The sequence below is a fragment of the Pleurodeles waltl genome, chromosome 3_1 (genome assembly GCF_031143425.1).
Source record: "Pleurodeles waltl isolate 20211129_DDA chromosome 3_1, aPleWal1.hap1.20221129, whole genome shotgun sequence".
Classification (NCBI taxonomy): Eukaryota; Metazoa; Chordata; class Amphibia; order Caudata; family Salamandridae; genus Pleurodeles; species Pleurodeles waltl.
Genome location: NC_090440.1, coordinates 131,374,471 through 131,393,576, shown reverse-complemented (window position 1 = coordinate 131,393,576; position 19,106 = coordinate 131,374,471). Strand labels below are relative to the sequence as shown.

At 47.3% G+C, this 19,106-nt stretch overlaps 1 protein-coding gene across 1 annotated transcript in view; it reads left to right on the top strand.

The window, feature by feature from the left end:
* LIN7C (lin-7 homolog C, crumbs cell polarity complex component) overlaps nt 1–19,106 on the top strand; it is a 100,582-nt gene that overhangs the window by 49,528 nt on the left and 31,948 nt on the right. Inside the window, exon 4 of the mRNA XM_069221967.1 lies at nt 6,504–6,713. Within this exon, the coding sequence (XP_069078068.1) occupies nt 6,504–6,713 (210 nt within the window). The remainder of the gene's footprint in view (nt 1–6,503; nt 6,714–19,106) is intronic.

Sequence of the window (19,106 nt, the reverse complement as noted above, 5' to 3'; positions counted from 1 at the left end):
AAGTCCTCTTCTTCACACTCAAGGTCCTTGGGACACTTAAGGAAGAGGCACAAAAAGAAGTCCAAGCAGATTTTGACTTTATCTCGTCTGTCTGCCGACGCAATGAGTGGGAAACATCGGCATTCTAGGCAAGGTTCTGGGGAGCTGTTGCTCAGTCTGAGTCTGCGCCTCCCCCCTTTTCCGGGAGCCAGAGCGATATCTGCTCTGGTAAAGGAACTTGATGAGGCCATGCACAGCATATTCGAGCGGGCTGACCCCTCTGGCATGCTTTCGGGCCCCGCGGGGTCAGGGGAAGCCTCATCAGTTTCTGCGCCAATGCCTTCGGCCTCAGCACCAATGGGATCTCATGGATCCGACTCCAGATCGGTGCTGGTTGTACCCAGGCGGCCTTCTTCGGCGCCAGCCCCAACACTGATGCTCCCGGTGCCGACCGATTGCGCCAGCCCCATTCTGATTCCCGACGATCCGGAACGGTATAGCACAATGCGGATTCCAGCACTGACGGCGCCCACAGGTGCCAGATCGTTGCCAGAGTCTTATTTTTCACAGCCATGCAAGGGAGAATATTGTGAGGGGTCACTGGACTCTTTAGAAAACCAGTTAGAAAGATCTATGGACTGGTATGAGGATCTAGGAGAGGCCAGTGGGTCTCTTGGTGTCTCCCCCTACAGTGGCTATAGAGGAGGGAGCCTTCTATGAAGTGGTGATGCGTAGGGCAGCGGAGGTCCTCGACCTCGAACTGCCGTCGGTGGCTGTGAAGACAAACATCTTGGCCGAAGTTCTTCAGCCTGGTGCTTCTACTTCTGAAACCCTCCTGCCATGCAGTGTTTCACTTACTGACGTCTTGCTGGAAACTTGGTCCAAGCCCAGCACCAGGGCACCAGTAAATAGGACGATTGCCCACCGCCATTGCTCTGCACCGGGCGACCCTAGTTTCCTCAGTCAACACCCCACCCCTGAGAGCTTGGTTGTCCAAGCCTCAATTTCCCACAGTGCATTCCTTCCGCTCACCCGACAGGGAATCCAAGAGGCTGGACCATATTGGGAAGAAGATGTTTTCTTCCACCAGCCTGGCACTGAAGTTGGTGAACACCTCATGCTTATTGAGCTGTTTCTCACACACCTTTTGGGATATGGTTCTGCAAGTGCTGCCTCAGGTCCCGGAGGAGACCTGGGCCATACTCTCCCAAGCAGTAAAAGACTGGAGGGAAGCAGTGAAGTTCATCATTCTGTGTGGCTTGGATTCAACTGCCTCGCTGGACAGAGCAGTTGCATCAATGGTGGCCTAACGGCGTCATGCCTTTCTGAGAAAATCTTATGGACATGCCCTTCGATGGGACTCGCTTGTAAGGCCAAGTCCTTGGGCCTCTCAACGACCACCCGTCCACCGTCTGCCTTTTGTGGATACAGAAGGGGTGTGGCACTGCTCTACCCCTATGCCAGCCACCGTCCTGCGCAACCACCCCAGGCTACGCAAGGATGTGGGTGTGGTGCCTTCAGACGTAAAGGTTGTGGAAGCCAGAAGTCGTCCACCACCCAGCCCCCGGCAGCTGCAGCCTCAAAGCCCTCCTAGTTTGGTTCTGCAGGACTATGCTTGCACAGTTGGAGGGAGAATTCAACATCATCTACTCCACTGCCAGTAGTCCAATAAATCGGCCGCTTAGGTACTACAGATCAGGAAGGGCTATGCCCTGCCATTTCAATGCTTTACTCCCCCAATACCGCCAACATTCGAATGGCTGGTGGAGGCTCATTTGTCTCTGCTCCAAGAGGAAGTTACGGTTCTCTTGACAAAGGGAGCCATAGAAAGGGTCCCAATATCAGAAGTAGGCAGTGGTTGTTAATCCCGCTACTTTCTGATTCCCAAAAAGGAGGGGGGGTCTTCGTCCTGTTCTAGATTTACGGACTCTCAATCTCTTCCTCAAGAAAGAGAAGTTAAAGATGCTCACTTTGGCTCCGGTCTTTTCTGCCCTTGACTTAGAAGACTGGTTGGTAGCGCTGGACTTACAAGATGCATATTTTCATATTCCCACCCTGCCTGTTAACAGGCTTTACCTGCAGTTCAAGGTAAGCCACGAGCACTTTCAGTTCACTGTGCTACCATTCGGCCTTACTAGTGCTCCTGGAGTGTTCACCAAGTTGATGGCGGTGGCTTCAGCTCATCTGTGAAGGTTAGGGGTTTCAGCCTTCCCCCTACCTCGACGACTGGTTATTGAAGATGGCCTTACTCCAAGCGGTCGTCTCCCACCTTCAGACTACGGCCGACCTCCTGCATTTACAGGGGTTCACTATAAACGTGCCAGGGTCACACCTGACTCCCTCTCAGATGCTGTCTTTCATAGGAGCGATTCTAGACACAGTGCAGTTTCTGGCTTATCCTCCTGAGTAGCGAGTCCAGGATACTCAGGTTATGATACCGATGTTTCTCCCTCTATCCTGGTTTCGGAGAGACTGACTATGAGGCTACTAGGCCTCATGGGCTCCTGCATCCTGCTGGTAAATCATGCTAGATGGCATGTGCGGGCTCTGCATTGGCACCTGAAGTTCCAAAGGGCGCAGCATCGGGAAAATATCTCCGACATGGTCCAGATCTCGAAGCAAATGCAAAAGACCTGCAGTGGTAGGGTACAAACCGCGATTGGGTCAGAGGCAGACTCCTCTCCTTTACCCAACCAGACCTCACAGTAGTGACATATGAGTTTTGTCTGGGATGGGGCAGCCATCTGGGAGAGGTAGAGATCAGAGGAATCTGGTCTCCGGTGGAATCCGGACTCCACATCAAACTGTTGGAGCTCCAGGCGATCTGACTAGCATTGAAGGCATTTCTTCTTCTGTCAAGAGGAAGTTGGTGCAGGTGTTCACGGACAACACCACCGCCATGTAGTAGTGCAACAAGCAGAGCGGGGTGGGGGTCGGTGACCGTTTGTCAGGAGCCCCTGCCTCTCTGGTCATGGCTGTAACAACAGGGCATAACCCTGGTGGTTCAACACCTGGCAGGTTCTCTGAATGCCAGGGTGGACAAACTCAGCCGGCAAAGCCTAGAGGATCACGAGTGGTCTCTACACTCTGAGGTGGCTCAAGGACTCTCTGAGCAGTGGGGAGAACCTTTGTTAGATCTATTCACCTCTGAAGTGAAAGTACAACGTCAGCAGTATTGCACTTTGGAATTTCAATGGCGGCAATCGCTCTGTGATGCCTTTTGTCACGAGTGGAGCTTAGGCTTGCTATATGCTTAACATCCCCCACCCCATACCACACCTGCCCAGAGTTCTCAAAAATATAAAGAACGACCAGGCAGAAGTAACCCTTGTGGCTCCAGACTGGGCACGGAGAGCCTGGTATCACGAGCTACTGAAAATGAGCATTGATCCTCCGATCAGGCAGCAGGGGAGGGTTCTCCACCCAAATTTGTCAACTCTGCACCTTCATGCGTGGAGATTGAGCAGTGCCAGTTTGACAGCCTTCGACCTTCCTCCCTAAGTCTGTAATGTTATTTTAGCAGCCAGCCGGTCCTCCACCAAAAATGGTGTACGCCTGCTGTTGGCAAAGATTTGTAAAATATTGTACAGAGAAGTCTTTACATTCTGTTTCTTCTTCTCTCTCTGATGTTCTTTTTATTGTAAAAACAACAACAAAAACAACAAGTGATGGACGGAATGCTGAACATTGTCAAACACTCACCCCCAGTCATAGATCTGGGTTTAATCCATTGTTTTTTTGCTCACCATGCCACCCCAGTTTGGACCCAGCCATATGCAAATCAGTCTTGACCCTGTTCCTCATGGGAACAGTCCAGACCGAACTGCCAAGCCAGGTCCTCACTGGACCGGAAACAAGCATCCTGGGACCGCCTCATCAGCCAGGCTAGCTTGAATCCAGTGGCATGGGAAGCACGGGACCCACGTCACAACACGGAATGCTGAACATTGTCAAACACTCACCCCCAGTCATAGATCTGGGTTTAATCCATCGTCAAGCATCCTGGGACCGGTTTTGGGGTTTCACCCCTCATCAGCCAGGCTAGCTTGAATCCAGTGGCATGGGAAGCACAGGACCCACGAAGCAAAAACAACAAGTGATGGACGGAATGCTGAACATTGTCAAACACTCACCCCCAGTCATAGATCTGGGGTTTAATCCATCGTTTTTTTGCTCACCATGCCACCCCAGTTTGGACCCAGCCATATGCAAATCAGTCTTGACCCTGTTCCTCATGGGAACAGTCCAGACCGAACTGCCAAGCCAGGTCCTCACTGGACCGGAAACAAGCATCCTGGGACCGGTTTCGGGGTTTCACCCCTCATCAGCCAGGCTAGCTTGAATCCAGTGGCATGGAAAGCACGGGACCCACGTCTAGGCATACCCTTCCCACTTAGGGTGACAAAGCAAAAACAACAAGTGATGGACGGAATGCTGAACATTGTCAAACACTCACCCCCAGTCATAGATCTGGGTTTAATCCATCGTTTTTTTGCTCACCATGCCACCCCAGTTTGGACCCAGCCATATGCAAATCAGTCTTGCCCAGCAGGTCTCTGGTGTGGGCACTCTTAAGGGTTATCTGTCTGCTTTATCTGCTTTTCTGCGGCTGCCTGACCACCCCTCATTGTTTCAGTCCCCTGTTGTAAATAGGATCCTAAAAGGGCTTGTACATATGTTTCCCCCCCTCTGCCTTTTATAATGCCTCAGTGGGACGTGAACCTGGTTCTCTTGTACCTCGTGTGCTCTGTTTGAGCCACCACACAGTTGTCCCCTCCGTCTGCTTACCATCAAAACAGCCTTTTTAGTGGCCATGACATCTGCCCGGAGGGTGAGTGAGCTGCAGGCCTTGTCATCCAAGTCTCCATATCGCACAGAGCGATTTTCTGATTTTAGCTTTTCAGCGGAGTGCACCTCCATTGTCGTGGAGAGTGACCTTTGGAAAATGGCTTGCTTAGTGTGTGAAAGGAATGAATGTCAGGTAGCTAGTTATCTCTGTCAGAATGTTGGGTGTGAACCTTGTGCATGAGTGTTCTCTGATCAAGTGTATTGACCTCCCTTCGGCCCCACCGCACTGCAGAGAGCTCTGCGGTGGTGGTGCCTACATTTTGTTGACCTGCGGACTTTCAGTTGATATGCAAATGATTGCAGAGCGTGTGGTTATCACAACGATCTCTGTCCTTTGAGGAGATTGAGATCAACACTCAGGGGTTTGATGTGTGTAATGCTATTGGTAGAATGCGTCGAATTCCTAGCAGCCACTCTTTATTGAAACTGTTTTAGCATTAAATGACTTGTTATCCGCACTCCTTCTCATCCTGCAGTTAAATAGTAAAGGCTAAATATTCCCTTTCTTGTCTAGTGGATTAAACATGGCGTTGAAATGTCAGCGGCCTCTGATGCTGTAACAATTATCCTTCCCCAAAGATGTATACCTTTGGTTGACTCTTCAATAACAGACATTTTCACCATCGGAATCCTTCCCAAGTTCACATGTTTGCATCTTACTCCCCCTATTGACAGAATAACAGAACACCGTTTACAAGTGTCTAATTAACACTGGCGTTAAGGCCCTACTGATTGAAGTCTAGAAGAAAACGGGCACTTGACTAGAATAAGGTTACATTTTGAAGTCCTGCATATCTTGCTTGATAAAAATTAAGAGTTGGAAGTGCATAATGAACAAGTGTTCTGCCGGCCGCCCTCCAACGAGAAGTGGACACAGTTATCACTTGTAAAGTGTCAATCACATTTACACACTAGTTGATGGAGATGACTCCTCTGTCAGAAAACGTGTATAATAAAATTAATTTGCTATTCTCCTGGCAATTCACTTATCTCTTCCTGGGTTGGTTGTTACACACGGACGTTGAGTGTGCCTAATATATGCCAAAAAAGATAACTTTGGGACAACTTCCTCACACCTGAGATTTAAGACTTCAGCGTATACAGCTTAAAGCTTGAACCGCTGAAGGATATTGAGCACCATAAAAAAGATTTAAGTCAGGAGGTAAAATCTTTGTCCGAGACAAACCCACTTTGTGTATGAAATTGCTTCCAGGTCACCGTCTACCCCTTCCGTTCACTATCATTGTCACTTACAGCTTTTTGCAGCTATTTTTGCTTAAATATTTTAAAATTCATATCTCCAGTTCCCCGTATTGGATTTTTTTTTCTCCATTTTGGTGTCCTTTTAATAAAAAAGACTCTGTTTTACTAATGTCGATTTGGGATTTTTATTATCCAGTGTTTTTACTTTATCCCTGTTTTGACTACAGAAATTAACACTATTGTTTGTCTTGCATACTGCAGTGTTATTTTTTTTTTTGCAGTTTACTAGCGATTCGCAGCCTAACATGGTGAAATATTCAAAAGCGTGCAATTAGACAAGGCTATTATTATTTTATAACTTGTTTCGCTTTGGTGTCTTTAAAAAACGGGATATAGTTTGAGGCTGTGTAAATAATGAACAATCCTATTTGAATAATTTACAAAGTTTGAGACTTCTCCTTGTCTCCTTGCAGGCCACCGTAGCTGCGTTTGCTGCCAGTGAAGGCCATTCCCACCCAAGAGTAGTTGAACTGCCAAAAACAGAAGAAGGTCTTGGATTCAACATAATGGGTGGCAAAGAACAAAACTCGCCCATTTATATATCTAGAATTATCCCTGGTGGTATAGCTGACAGACATGGAGGATTGAAACGTGGTGACCAGTTGCTGTCCGTAAATGGAGTGGTATGTTTCTTTTAGTGGTTATATATATATTTTTAATAATCTCGGTTTTTTCTCTTGCCGAAAGATATATGCTTTTGATTTAAGTGGTCAGTATATACATCGTTTTTTTGCATGCGTTCGTTTTTCCTTAATAATTTTCATCTGTCCTCTGCATTTCTTTCCTTGAAATGTTTTTGTTTAGCTATCTATTAAAGACTGGCAACACTTTTTGTGTTTGTTTCTGTTTCTAAATATGCAAAGTCTCTCAATGTCTAATTCACTTGCTGTCTTTCACACTATCAAGCACCTCGTTTGTGGACAAACTTCAGTTCAACAGATTTAAACTTCTACATTCTGAAAGCTGATTCTTTCTTAATACTGAGTCATGGGATGCAGAAGATTGTCTTACATTTGTTTATGAATTGTCGCCAATAGATTAAACACAGAGCATTCGTTGTTGCTTGTGAATTATTCTATATCCAGGGGTGCTTTTGCATTGCAAGCTTTCTTTTTTCGCTATATGTTCTTTTCTGTTTTCGTACATGGAATATTATTGGTCTGTCGGCCTCTGGCCCACCGACGACCCTTTAGTGTTTAAGCATTGTGACATCATCATAGATTTCACTTATTTCTCAGTGTTTTGTGACGTCTGCCCCTCATAGACCAGGATTTGCTAAGTTGATGTCGCTCACCTGTTTCCAACGTTCAGATATTTCTGCGTGTTTCCTTTTTGTGGTTAGTTTTTTCTACAGTTCCAGAGGAAAATAAAATGTTTTACCCCCTTCGCTGCCAGGCCTTTTCCCCCTCAGGTGCCAAGCCTTTTTTTTGGCTGTTTGGGGCAGTTCGCGCTTAGGCCCTCATAAGTTTTTGTTCACATAAGCTACCCACGCCAAATTTGCGTCCTTGTTTACCAACATCCTAGGGATTCTAGAGGTACCCAGACTTTGTGGGTTCCCCTGAAGGAGACCAAGAAATTAGCCAAAATACAGCAAAAGTTTAGTTTCAAAAAAATAAAAATGGGGAAAAAGGGCTGCAGAAGAAGGCTTGTGTTTTTTTCCCCTGAAAATGGCATCAACAAAGGGGTTGCGGTGCTAAAAACACCATCTTCCCAGCTTTCAGGAACAGCCAGATTTGAATCAGAAAACCCAATTTTTCAACACAATTTTGGCATTTTACTGGGACATACCCCATTTTTACTATTTTTTGTGCTTTCAGCCTCCTTCCAGTTAATGACAGAAATGGGCGTGAAACCAATGCTGGATCCCGGAACGCTAAACATTTCTGAAAAGTAGACAAAATTCTGAATCCAGCAAGGGGTAATTTGTGTAGATCCTACAAGGATTTCCTACAGAAAATAACAGCTCAAATAACAATATATTGAAATTGATGTGAAAAAAACAGCCATTTTTATCCACGTTTTACTCTGTAACTTTTTCCTGCGATGTCCGATTTTTTTAAAGCAATATACTTTTACGTCTGCTGGACGCTTCTGGTTGCGGGAGTATACAGGGCTTGTAGGTTCATCAAGAACCCTAGGTACCCAGAGCCAATAAATGAGCTGCACCTTGTAATGGGTTTTCACTCTATCCCTGGTATACAGCAATTCATTTTCTGAAATATAAAGAGTGAAAAATAGGTATCAAGAAAACCTTGGTATTTCCAAAATGGGCACAAGATATGGTGTTGAGGAGCAGTGGTTATTTGCACATCTCTGAATTCCGGGGTGCCTATACAAGCATGTGAATTACAGGGCATATCTCAAATAGACGTCTTTTTTAAACACTGTCTTACATTTGGAAGGAAAAAATGTAGAGAAAGACAAGGGGCAATAACACTTGTTTTGCTATTCTGTGTTCCCCCAAGTCTCCCAATAAAAATGGTACCTTACTTACGTGGGTAGGCCTAATGCTCACGACAGGAAACTCAACATGGACACATCACATTTTTACATTGAAATCTGACGTGTTTTTTTTTAAAAGTGCCTAGCTGTAGGTATTGGCCTCTAGCTCAGCCGGCACCTAGGGAAACCTACCAAACCTGCGCATTTTTGAAAACTAGACACCTAGGGGAATCCAAGATGGGGGGGACTTGTGGGGCTCTTGCCAAGTTCTGTTATCCAGAATCCTTTGCAAACCTCAAAATCTGGCCAAAAAAACACTTTTTCCTCACATTTTAGTGACCGAAACTTCTGGAATCTGAGAGAAGCCACAAATGTCCTTCCACCCAGCGTCCCCCCAAGTCTCCTGATTAAAAAATGGTACCTCACTTGTGTGGGTAGGCCTAGCACCTGTGACAGGAAATTCCCCAAAACACAATGTGAACACATCACATTTTCCCAAAGAAAACAGAGCTGTTTTTTGCAAAGTGCCTAGCTGTGGATTTTGGCCTCTAGCTCAGCCGGCACCTAGGGAAACCTACCAACCCTGCCCTTTTTTGAAAACTAGACACCTAGGAGAATCCAAGATGGGGGGTGACTTGTCGGGATCTCTCCAGGTTCTGTTACCCAGAATCCTTTGCAAACCTCAAAATGTGGCCAAAAAACACTTTCTCCTCACATTTCGGTGACAGAAAGTTCTGGAATCTGAGAGGAGCCACAAATTTCCATCTACCCAGTGTTCCCCCAAGTCTCCGGATTAAAATTGGTACCTCACTTGTGTGAGTAGGCCTAGTGCCCGTGAAAGGAAATGCCCCCAAAACAGTATGTGGACACATCAAAATGATCAAATACTAAACTACCTGTTTTTGTGTGTGTGTGTGGGGGGCGGGGGGGTGACATGCGTTTTTGGTCCTGGGCTCAGCAGCCATATAGGGAAACCTACCAAACCCAAACATTTCTGAAAACTAGACATCCGAGGGAATCCAGGAAGGTGTGGCTTGAGTAGATTCCCCCAATATTTTCTTACCCAGAATCCTCAGCAAACCTAAAATGTAGCTAAAAAAATCAAATTTTCCCCACATTTCTTTGTGGGATCACCGCACTGGGACAAATTTCCTACCACCCAACGTTCCCCTTAGTCTCCCGGTAAAAATGATACCTCACTTGTGTAGGGGGAAGAGTCAAAAACATGTCGGAATTGAGGGAGAACCAAAGCGGGTCCAAAAGGAAAGTTTGAAAAAAACATTTTAGGCTGACAAGTGCAGCAGAATTTTTATCAGTATAGATGAGACAATGCTGGGTGGTAGGAATTTTGTGGATTCCTTCAGATTCGAGAAGGTTCCATCACAAAAATGTGGGGAAAAATGTGTGATTTCTAGCAAAGTTGGCGGTTTGCAGGGCATTGCGGGTAAAACAATGGTGCCGGGTGCATGTGAAGCACACCACCTTAGACTCACCCAGATGTTTAGTTTTCAGATGTGTCTAGGTCTTGTGGATTTTTCTACATGGCAGCGTCCCAAAGTCCAAAAAGTGCAGCCTTCACCATTCCAAGTGGGCCGATTTTGAGAGTTAGCTAAGCTCTCATGGCCCAAATGTAAAACCAAAACCCAAAATAATCAAATGTCCTCTTGCTTGCTGTGGGATAAGATGTTTTAGTGTGCAGGGGGAGAGCTGAAAGACTGTTACCCCCTTCAGTTGGGATGGGAGCATAACCAGGCCCATACTGGTTGGTAGCCCCAACCCCACTATTTTTTGTTCCCTGGCATCTAGTAGACTTTCTGCCCCCCTGAGGTGTGGATCGGGGGTAATTGCCTAATCTGCCCACTAGTGGGCAGAACAACTTTGGCCCCATATATTTGGGGTGGGGTATGGCCATACGCCCATGCTGTTAGTTTGTAAAAAACAAAAAAAAAAAAAAAAAAAAAACTTCCCTGGGCTCTGGTGGGCTTTCTGCCCCCCTTGTGGGCAGATGGGCCATCCAAAAATAGACTGGTCTGCTCCCAAGGGGGGCAGATATGGCGAACAGTAAGGTGCCCCCATGGGGAGTGACCCTTGCCCAAGGTGCTGCCCCCAAACAAAACACACAGATACACGCACACACCAACCCCTGGTGCCTAAGTGGTTTCTGCCCCTGCCCCCCCCCCCCCCCCCGGGCTTAATAGAAATAGGCCGATCTGCCCCCAAGGGGGCAGAAATGGCCTAAATACAATTTGCCCCCCAGTGGAGCTACCCTTGCCTAAGGGGTCACTCCCAATACATAAAAACATAAAGTAAATAAAAAATATATATATATATCTCTGGTGTCTAGAAGTTTCTGTCTCCCCACCTCTGGGGGCGGATCGGCATAATTATAATAGGCCGATCGGCCCCCAGTGGGGGCAGAAATGGCCTAAAAAATATTTTGCCCCGCTGGGCAGCGGCCCTTGCCCTTACGCATAAGTATAAAAAAATAAATAAAAAAAACGGCATCTTGTGGATTCTTCTCCCCCTGGGGGCAGATCGGCCTAATCAATATAGACCGATCTGCCTCCAGGGGGGGGGCAGAACAGCCCTAATTATTATTTGCCCCCCTCGGGGAGCTACCCTTACCCAAGTGGCCCCTCCCCTTATTACATAAATAAAAAAAATCCCTGGTGTTTAGTGTGCATTTCTGATGCGATCGGGCTGCAGGAATGCTCAGAATGACATCAAAAGAAAGGAAAAGGTTTTCCTTTCTTTTGATGTCTCTCCCTGTCCCCTCCTCCCGAGCAGAAGAGAAATGCTGACCATTTCTCTTCCGCATCGCGTTGGAAGCATGCTTCCAGAGCGATGGGAGGTGACGTCTGATTAGGTCAGCACGCGATCACGTGCTGAGGTCACTCGAGGGGTCAGAGGGGGTGGGTCAGGGGTGGAAGGGGAAGCAATTCCCCTTCCAGCCGTACCGTGGGGTGGGTGAGGGGGCGGCTCTCTGGGGGAGCACTTTGGCTTCCCCCGAGGGCCGGTACCAGGACGTAATGGTTTCGTCTGTGGCGCCTCCGCGACGCAGCCACGGACATAACCATTACCTCCATGGCGGGGAAGGGGTTAACCTAAATAAACATTTGCTATCGATAAATAACAAATGTATATTTTAACACAAGATACACATAATGCGTTTTGATATGCAGAATTGGAATGTATGCTTAAATAGGGAGGGTGCCAAAACCGGAATTCATTATTTGTATTTATTGTTACACAATTCAAATTCATATTGATTCAAAGCATTTTCATGAAATGAAGCTATTTTAGTTCAGCTTACATGGTGTGTTAAGAGGAGGCAGCACATAATCTGGTTCTGTACCGGTCTTAAGCTATGTGGCTGTTGAAAATATGCTTTCGTATGAAAACTTTTGCTTGAGAAAAGGTTGTTTTACAACTATTTACTTGCTGTGATTTCTGAAAAGCTAAACTCACTGCAAGTAAACAAAGCAGCTTTTCTCTAAAAGGGTAAAGATAATCTTGCTCTTCAGAAACCTTTGGTTTCTAGACAGTTAGGCAGCACTTGAGACCACTTAGTAGTTCGACAGCAGAATAGGGTTTGACATTTTCTCACATCTATATGTAGAAATTAATTTAAATATCTCCAGTGGGCTGATGTGGAGCTAATGCGTTGTCGACCTCTCTTAATTCTCGCACATTTTCACCTCCAACACGGCCATGTGCAAGTGGTGTACATAATATATTAATTTGACCCATGTCCTCGCAACCTTCGAATAGCAGTTCATGGTGGTCAGACACATCTTTTAAAAAAAATACTTCTTTGCTTCTACGTGGAGCATGTACATTGAGGCATTTTTATGGCTCATAAGCCTTGAAAACTAAGGGGCAGTGGAGCCGAGGCGGTAATGAGATTATCTCCCTCCCAATTTAATTCTCCATTAAAGATGCAGTTACTTAGGGCTGTCTAGGAAAAAGATGACAATTGCTTCACCATTAACAAAATTGGCTGCTGCTTTCACGGGTCAGCTTGGTATCTATGTATATACAGGTAGAAAGTGGCGAGCTAGCTAGAGGGTTTTGGGGGCTCTACACAGGGTCTAGGATTAGGGATATGAAAAAAACATCATTTTCAAAAGACACACTATTTGAGTGGGGTGATTCCTATCATTCCGAGAAGTAGAGTCCTTTCTGAATTACAGGAGAATTGAGGCAGTTATTTTATTGTTAGAGATTTGTTCCGGGCATTGGAGTGTAGAGTCACAATATCTGTCTTCTGTTTTTCCTTTTTTTTAAAATCATTTCTAGTACTGTTGGATAGCACTGAAGTAGTTATTCTTTCAACTATACAGGGATGCCGACTCGGGTGGCTCCATATTTGATGCAGCTGGCCCTGAAAATGATACAGGCTTGATGGAGTAGCCAGTGTAATTCCTTTAGGATTTATGGGAAATGCTACTTATTCAAGCCTTGTGTGAGATCTGCAGCAAAGTGTAGGATGCCTTTCAACAGGGGTCGTGTTATGAGCTGTGTCAGGGAAACCATCAAACAAGGCATTTTACCTTCAGTATGACGAAGGCTTGGACTGAATTTATTTTCCTTGACAAGGGTCACTTTTTGCAGGTGTTAGAGCTGGTATTATACTGTCTTGGTTTTCTTGATGACGTTCTGTGGGCAGGAAGGTTTAACATCAAGGAACAATTGCAGTGATTTTGGATTAAAGGTCAGCTGGGGTTGACATTGACAAATTTGGTTTTAGAGAGCCAGGCAAAAGTTGTGTTTTGTTATTGCTGTTGGCGATTAGGAAGATTTCTCTCTTTATTAGGTTGGGTTTTAGGTAGGCACTGCGCATAGAATTTTAAGTGAGAATATGGTAGGTTTGGAGTTGCTGAGCATCGTGATCAGTGGAGATTTTCAGGTAGAGTTGTGTGCTTTCGATATTGATGTGCCTTGATGCTCCTGGCTGAGAGTAAGGTAGCAAGTGTTTCTATACAGTGATTGAAGATGATGGCGGGCAGGCTAGAGACTCAAAGTATTTAGGAGGAGACGAGGAGTTGTGGGATCTTGATATTTTCTTTTTTTATAGCATGTTTTATTGCTTTTTGTATTGAGGGAACATAAACAATACAAGTATTGAGCTCGAACCATGAGGTACGTCGCAAGCATCAATCAATTAAAGTATTCTGCATAGAGATATACACAACAACAGTTGAAGGCAGCCAGCATTGCTGTATATATGTAAATAATCAGGACCGCTACACACTGGCACAGACAAAAGGAGTCAGAGTTTTCTCCCCACACTCCCCAGATTCGGTGCAACTTTTGTGGTTCATCCCCTCGCATGGTACACACGTTTTTCCCGAGCTCCACTTAAGGCATTTCTACTCCTGAATCCACTCCTGAAGGGCTATGGCCTGCACCTCTCTCCAGTGCCTCGAACGTTTCCTCTTAGCCACAATGTATGCAGTCGCCAGGAATGAGCGGGTCGCCCTGTAGTCAACCACAGAGTCTGTTATCCCCAGAAGCATGATTTTGGAATCAAGGTCTAGTGGGATACCTACCACCCGCCCCATGTGTCTATAGATCGAGGCCCAGTACGTGTCTACCCCGTACATATCCATATAGTGCCAGAGAGAAGCCTCCGCACAGGAACCTCTGGTCGCCGGCACTACCTATACGCCAGAGACATTCAGGGGAATGGTAAATCCTGTGGAAATATTTTAATTTTATCATACTTAATCACACCGATATCAACAGTGCCCTTGGTGCCATCTGTGACTTCACCCAGTCTTCGTCATCCAGGGCATCAACATCTTCCTCCCACTGGGATCTCAATGCCTCCAGGGGGTCCGGCGCATTAAAAACCAGGGAGTTGTAGAGCCTAGATATCAGTGCGTCAGTCATCAGCTTAATTGGAGTGAGTTGAAGTTGGGGGTCTCTGTTCTGTCCTTGTAGTGCTCTAAGACCTGCAGCTGTAGGTAACAATAGAATTAGGAGGGATGGAGGCAGAATTCATCCACCAGCCCTTGAAAGGAGTGCATATGGCCATCCCCCCATTTAGGCCCCAGAGTCAGAAGCCACCTTGCCGTTTCAGCTAACCACGTCCAATGACACAAAGGGGTAGCCAACGTGAGTGTGCGCAGGCATTGTACATAGCAGAGCTCTGAGTACCAACAGCTAATTGGGACCTAGATCACCAGTGGAAGAGAGTGTGGGAGGCCCGAGCCGTATAGCAGAGAGAGTAAGCAGTGGGATGTATAAGTGCGATTTCAAGCCTATTGTCTGGGTCAGTTTTGTCTGCCAGGAACCAGTCTATCATGACATGCTACAAGGCCCAGCAGTATAGGCTAACATCCACCTATCCTATCCCCCTTCATATGGGGGAGTGGCTGCACTTCGCAAATAGTACCATTGAGGTCTTCCTGGCCCAGACAAAGGTGGATATATGCAACTGTAGCTCACTGAAGAATGGGGTTGGATCGCATAGGGGTAATGCTGTAGCACATATAGGAAACAGGGGAGAGTTTCCATTTCGAACGGCCCCCCTGACCCGCGATCAGCAGTGGCAGCTTAGACTATTCGGCTTTGTCTCGCTGTGTCTGAGCCACTAAGGGGAGGATGTAAAAGTCCCAGTGTTGTGGCTGGGAAAATGCAACAGTCATGCCCAGATGGCAGAAACTATCACCCACTAACCGCAGCCAGGGATCAACCAAGTCGCGTGATGCCACTCCTCACTAGGGTAGATAGGGATGCCATACTAGGGTAGATTTGAAATAATTGACCCTTAGGCCCGAGGGAGACACACCAGGTAGTCGGTGGCCCGTGGGGCTTGCCTCCCTGCTTCTTCTTCCCAGGGGAAAGGGCCTGTAGGCTTGTATTGGGTTGCTCCAGGGACACAGCGTCGCCCACACACTCTCTTTAGACTGCCAGTTGCCCACTGGCACCCGAGGGTAGGGTGACCACCACTACCTGCACCCACCTGAGTGCAGGGCGCCCCCGCCGAGGGCACCAGCCTTCCAGAAATACCCAGGAGGCAGCGTGGCGAATTGTCACAGGGCACATTCCTCTAATGGGCAGCGGGGTTGCAACAGAACCCAGTCTCCACACGATGTCTGTCCAGACCTCTGTTCGCCCTCCTGCGCGGTGGCCGTGACCACGTGGTCTACTTATGGCAGTGTCCTCCACTTCACCCACAATGCCCCGGGGACTACCGGAAGAGTGCCTTGCCGCCAGGCAGCTGGGGCCAAGGCCCTCTCCACAGGTCAGAGGCAACGGTCACCGTCTGAAGGGAAGGCACAGACAGTGCAGGAGTCGCTGCAGCCATGGGAGCTTGCACCACTCACTAAATGGATCTGGGCTGTATGGGGGGAAGGCAGCAGTCCTCATCTCACCGCCTTCAGATGGGGCTACAGGATGCAACAGCACCACTGCCAGTCCGGGGTGAAGATGTCAATGCTCCACTCGCCAGCAACCTGCGTTTCAGCCTGACATATCCCACAGCCAGCTCACTTACTGCAAGGAGTGGTCTCCAGTGTCCTCGCTGTGAAGGCAGACCCACAATAATGCTTGGTGGGGGTGGGGGGGGGAGGAGGGTCACAGTGGTGGATTTCGCCAGATTGTTAGGGTCAGCACGGTGCTCTCCGGTTATGTGGCCACCATCTTGCCAGCTGGCCATGCCCCCTGGGATCTTGAAATTCTCATCTGGAACAATTGGTGATGGTTGACAAGGTAAGAGGTGAGCTACTACAGCATCATGCCCAAGGAGACATGCATGTTTCCATTGTGTGAAACAGTGCTTGGCGATAATCTTGGTCAAAGGCTAAGCGTAGCTCAGGGAGGAACAAGACGGGGATCATTTTCGTTGATCATCATGAATCCTTTCTGCGATTGGAAAAGTTGATGAGGTGGGTGCCATATGTATTAGAGTTTTTCTTGCATCCGATTTATTGCAAGAAATAAATTGGATACACCTTCATGCTAGATGTATCAGTTGCATCAATATTTGTATCCATTCGATCTTAATCACTATTGTATAGCCCCATAACATTGTAACCAGCCATTGGTGTTTCACGAAGTAGGATGATTGTAACAAAAAAAATTGAAGTGACTCTCATAGCTGCTTAGCTACTTAAGAGTCAGTGCTGTGGATACAAAAGATCTGATTTCCTGGAGAACCGTTATATTTAGGCACCTAACTCAGTACTATGGGTGGTGGAGGTAGGTGATGAGTGTGCGTTCGTGCCTGTGAAGTAGTATGAGTCAGAGCTGGGGTGGGTCAGCTGAGATGCAGTGGTTGCAGCGCCATAGTATAGGGTTTTTCCCATTGTGTACCCCCTTACAGACAACCCACCCTGCTGGCAGTAATACCCCTTCCACAATGGCGCTGCCTAGAATTGCTCTGCCAGACCACCCTCCTTCTTTAATGGGCCCACCTGCAAAAGACCAGATCCTGGCAAGATCTTTGGCAGAAAAGAGATGGGGAAAGGTACAACTTTAACAGGGACATAGCAGCATAAAGTCCTGCAAGGAATGTCTCAGCATTCATAAGGACCTCCACACAGTTTCTGAGAATGAACACTGTAATTATAGGAACTTTGGTGTATGGTATTTTTTCTGAACCTTGGTGTATGGTATTGTTTTTAGTGGACTTATGAAAACCTTGTGGAGTACAGATCCATTTCAATGCAAATTGCAGTTACATTGTATAGTTGACATCCGTTTCTCTTATTTAAAGTAGTGGTATTTGGTTAGGTCTACCCCTGTAAGTCCATCATGAGTAGGGAAGTTTAGCTAGATGAATCCAGGTCAGCCCATTCTAGATTTTGCAACTTCACAGAAACGTATGGTTTGTTCTGCTGAGCGCCTGCACAGGTTATGCATTTCTTGCATGAAATAAGGGCACTTTATGATCATGATTTTATGGGTGGGTGTGATTTTTGGGGGTTCAATTTCTTTTTTTTTTTTTTTTTTTTTTTTTTTTTTTTTTTTTTTTTTTAAATCTTCCCCTGTATTCTTCCTATCAGTTTTTTTCATTTTGTCTCTGCTTTTCCCTTCTCAAGTTTTTACTCCCTCTCCTTTTGCTTGTATCCAAGCTCACTTTGAGCAAGGGAGTTCTTCCACTTTTTGGAATCACATTGTGCTGTTTAGACTAGACTTCCCCTTTATTTTCTCAAAAAACGTACTTCACAACAACAGATCAATAATTTTTTGGGGGTCGTGGCCTAGTTCTGGACAAGATGGCCGCTTACTAGAGCAGCTCCTGCAGTCATCCGCATAATACCCTAGCAGTCCGGCAAAATAGCCCTCCTTTTTGGTAAGCACGCCCAAGATCTGTTACCAGCTCGCCGAGAAGATTTCCAATGCACACCTTATTTTGGCCCAAAGCCACCCTGGGGACAGAAGTAGAAGGTAGGCCTATGCAGTGCTGCGGAGTCTGGGACTTACGTGTGAGGTAGACTTCAGCTGGGCCAAATGACGTAGGTGCTATGCCGAAAATACGGGAATTGGCGACTCCTGGTAAACGTGTCTTGACAGCCACCAAAGCAGGAAACCCCATGGGTAGCAGCGGAGCAGGTTGGGAGTGGAAATACCCTCACAGTCCATCCAGTGGTATGCTGTTGCTTACGAGGTGGTGGGTGGCAGCTGGTGTAGCTGACCCAGCATTGGACCCTAGAGCTTTCTCTGCTGAGCTCGCTACAAGAGGGAACACAACAAGCGAAACAGTGCTGACAAGGGACCTGGAGGTGTAAGCGGGCAGCCTCCAGGTCAGCCTATACACCAAAGCAAGGAAAATAGGAGTCGGTACCGCTTGGGGGGGCGGCGCAGTGAGACAACGCAGGCAGACTAAGGCCCCCCCCTTTCCCAGGGGTCAGTGAGAAGTGAAGACTCCCCTAAAAACAACAGCATGGGAGGGGTGCCGTGCGGTCTGGGCGGCTCGCTCCGCTGTGAGTTGCTGAAAATAGAGCAATGGCTGACTGTGAGGCGGAGGGCCCAGCCTCTGGTCCTGGTGGGCTGACCTTCTGGGCTTGGTGACGGAGGACTACCTAGAAAACTCAAGGAGATCCTGTGAGTAAAATGATGAGTGTTGGAGTGTGCAATGTGCTGTGTATTGGGCTGACTGGCTGGACGCAGCAGGGAGGGCCGGAGAGTGTGGTGCAGAGGGAACGATACCTACAGCTATGACCAGACAGGCTGGAATTGCTTTGAAGCCACAACAAAGGCTGTGCAAACTGGTGGACCCCTAGTGAAAACTCCTGCTGGCAGCGAGGTGAGACACCCCAGTGGAGGGCAAGCAAAACAAGGCACTTCAGTGGCGACTGATGACAGTTCGGGGTTGCACATGCGTGGGGCCCCTGGAGTGGACATCTGCTAAACTTGAGTACAGCCGGGGCGACAGCACAGTGTGACTTTGCAAGGGATCCCCTGAAGGGTGTGGGACTAGACCCCTAGCATGCACTTGATACTGACGCATCAGTGACGGGGTTGGGGGTGACAGGTGGAATACTTCTGAGGGAGTGTTTGGTGCTCCCAGGCAGGCGCCGCTGAGTACCCTATGTCATTTAGTCCGCCTCGCCCCATCACTT